The sequence below is a fragment of the Austrofundulus limnaeus genome, unplaced genomic scaffold (assembly GCF_001266775.1).
Source record: "Austrofundulus limnaeus strain Quisiro unplaced genomic scaffold, Austrofundulus_limnaeus-1.0 Scaffold271, whole genome shotgun sequence".
In the NCBI taxonomy this organism is placed as follows: Eukaryota; Metazoa; Chordata; class Actinopteri; order Cyprinodontiformes; family Rivulidae; genus Austrofundulus; species Austrofundulus limnaeus.
The window spans coordinates 182778-185562 of record NW_013952673.1 but is presented as its reverse complement, the minus strand read 5'-3'; the positions used below and the strand labels follow the sequence as shown (position 1 = coordinate 185562).

Genomic DNA, 2785 nt, shown 5'->3' with positions numbered 1-2785 from the left:
AGAGAGAGAGAGAGAGAGAGAGAGAGAGAGAGAGAGAGAGAGAGCGCACTCTCCCCCTACCAGGACACTTGGGCTGCTCGGTTCGGACCGAAGGTGGAGACGTTTCGGGGCGGGGATGGTGAGGGACTTTTTCGGCTCTGCTGCGCCTCGAAACCGTGCTCATGATGAGAGGGTGTAAGGCGGCGGAGAAGCGACCGTCATCATCATCAGCAGCAGCAGCACCACCACCACCATCATCATCATCATCATCATCATCATCATCACTATTATAGCTTTTCCGTCCCTTTTTTTCCTTTCCCTCCTCCGCTTCTGGATTATTGGTGAAAACGATGGAAGGGATGCAAGTCAATTAATTGTTGAGGGGGGGACATGCTCCAAGGATGACACCGACGTTTGGATGGAAAAACGGTATTTTATATACACATATATTCATCCTCATCCTTTCTTTCTGTTGTCTCTCTGTCTTTATTGGAGGTGATTAAAATGAGACTCTCGAATGCCAAACGGGAGGATTCTGCTGCTCTCTGTCAGCGCGCGCTCCTACAGCAGCTGTAGCCACCTTCTGCTGCCACACTCTGTATCAAACATTGCGGATGTTCCGAAATAAATAAATAATTGTAGCTCTTCCTCGCTCCCCCTCCCCACACCTCCCTAAAAGCCTCTTTTTTAAATTGTTTTCCTCCCTTTCAGATTCACAAGCTGTTACTGAGGCCTGGGTTTTTTTTTTCTTTGAACTAATTGTCCTCTTATGAACAGAAATGGATTTGTTTGGGAAGGTGCGGTGACATCCTGGTGCGCTCTGATCCAAGCATGCGGAACATATGAAAGATTCATTTTAACGCCCCGTGATTTCATGTTTTTTGGGGAGGATGGGGGCACGATTCCTGCTTCATATGGACTGAGACACCCCCACAGTGCGGGCAGCCAGCCGAGCGGACCACACGTTTAATTTCCTCACACCCACAGTTGGCCGCTGGCAGAGACGCGCGCAGAGTCATCCATGGGCGTCCTCGTCTGCTGAAAAACCAGGAGTCTGTACCTGTTTGTGTTGTTGGGGGGTTAGACGTGGAGGGGGGAGTGTTCCATCAGCAGCTTTTTACCAACACGTCCGGATCCAGATGAGATGTAATGTTGTGTGGCCACACAGCTGAGCACCGGTCTCCTTCTTCTCCGCGGCTTCGTGAAGACAGGCGTCCAACATCGGCGGCCACAGAATGGCGCGGTTCGGAGACGAGGTGCCGGCCAGGTACGGCGGCGTCGGAGGGGGCCCCGGCGGCATGGGGCCCGGGGGCCGCGGCGGCAGCAGGCAAGGCGGACCCCACGGACACGGTCACGGACACGGCCACGGCGCTCACGGCGCTCACGGCGCGCACGGCCACGGGCCACCGCACGGAGGGCCCGGGGCCCAGAGGATGTACAAGCAGTCCATGGCGCAGCGGGCCCGGACCATGGCCCTCTATAACCCCATCCCTGTGCGCCAGAACTGCTTCACTGTCAACCGCTCGCTGTTCATCTTCAGCGAGGACAACTTCGTGAGGAAATATGCCAAAAAGATCACCGAATGGCCATATCCTTTACCTGCCGCTGAGCAGGGAGTGGTAATGTAGGCCTGCAGGTGAGTGGACTGGAGCAGTCTCCTGTTTCTTACCATAGATGAGCTGCAGGCTTTGCATTAGCCACATAACAAAGGTGTAACAAGCAGATTCATTAAAGGATGAGGAAATGCTGTGTTTAGTTAATTAGGAGGGATGAAGAGTTGAGTCACAATCAACATTTTCTTTTAGTGTAATTTCATGTCAAACTCGCGCGGGACTCGCTTGATGTAAACTGCCACTGTGAGGTGTGTGTAGTGATTGTGTGGTGGGGAGGGGGGTGTCTAGGGGGCGCCGCTGGTTGCTGATGTCAGCATGTGCAGCAGGCCCAACGCCTTTCTAGAGAAACAGGAGGAGGAGAGGAGGGGGAAGCAGAAAATAAGCACACAAAATGTACATGCGTGTTTGCTGTAGCGCGCGCACGCACGCACGCACGCACGCACACACACACACACACACACACTCCTGATGCAGGTGTCCTCACAGATATGACTCGACTGGGATGTATCTGTGTGTATCAGCTTGTGTATTGACAGATTTTTTTCGTCTTCCTTGACATTATTTTCCTCCTCCTCTCTCCACATTTTCAGGCTTCTGCATTTAATCACAAGATGCAGGTGTCACTGAATGAATGTGTCATCATTTCCAAGTGTGCAAGAGTGTCATTTTCTCCCTAGCATTAAAAAAAATCCTAAATCTGCACAATTTGCAGAATTCTTGAGCAAGCCAGCAGGACCTTCATCTTTTTCGTTTGTATGCATGCATACGAAAACAGGTGAAATGATTTTCCTCCGTGGATGTTAATGACAAGAGGGGAAATTGGAGTAATGAATGTATCGAGCTCTTGCTGACATAACTGCGTGTGCTAATTGGACTCCTCTAGTGGAACACAGGACCTAAACTGTGCCTTTGGATGGTGTCACCATGTAAAGGACACATGAGCTGGTGAGAGAAAACAAGACTGTGCAGAAAACTGGATCCCAATTAGAGGTTTCATTTTACATCAGCCTAAAGAAACCCAAAGCAAGACATAGAGATGTGCTTTAAATACACAGTTAATGAAAATGGTGGTTTTATTCTAACATCATTGAAGTACATTAAAGGCTAAAGACTTATAGCATTTCTTAAAGGAACGGATATCACTTGCTGCCTCTCAGAGTTTTAGATCAGTAGTCCCCAACCTTTATTCCCCC

At 50.2% G+C, this 2785-nt stretch overlaps 1 protein-coding gene across 1 annotated transcript in view; it reads left to right on the top strand.

The window, feature by feature from the left end:
• The first annotated feature begins 18 nt into the window (after window positions 1-18).
• cacna1aa (calcium channel, voltage-dependent, P/Q type, alpha 1A subunit, a) overlaps window positions 19-2785 on the top strand; it is a 59982-nt gene continuing 57215 nt past the window's right edge. Inside the window, exon 1 of the mRNA XM_014020886.1 lies at window positions 19-1567. Within this exon, the coding sequence (XP_013876340.1) occupies window positions 1215-1567 (353 nt within the window). The 5' untranslated portion in view covers window positions 19-1214. The remainder of the gene's footprint in view (window positions 1568-2785) is intronic.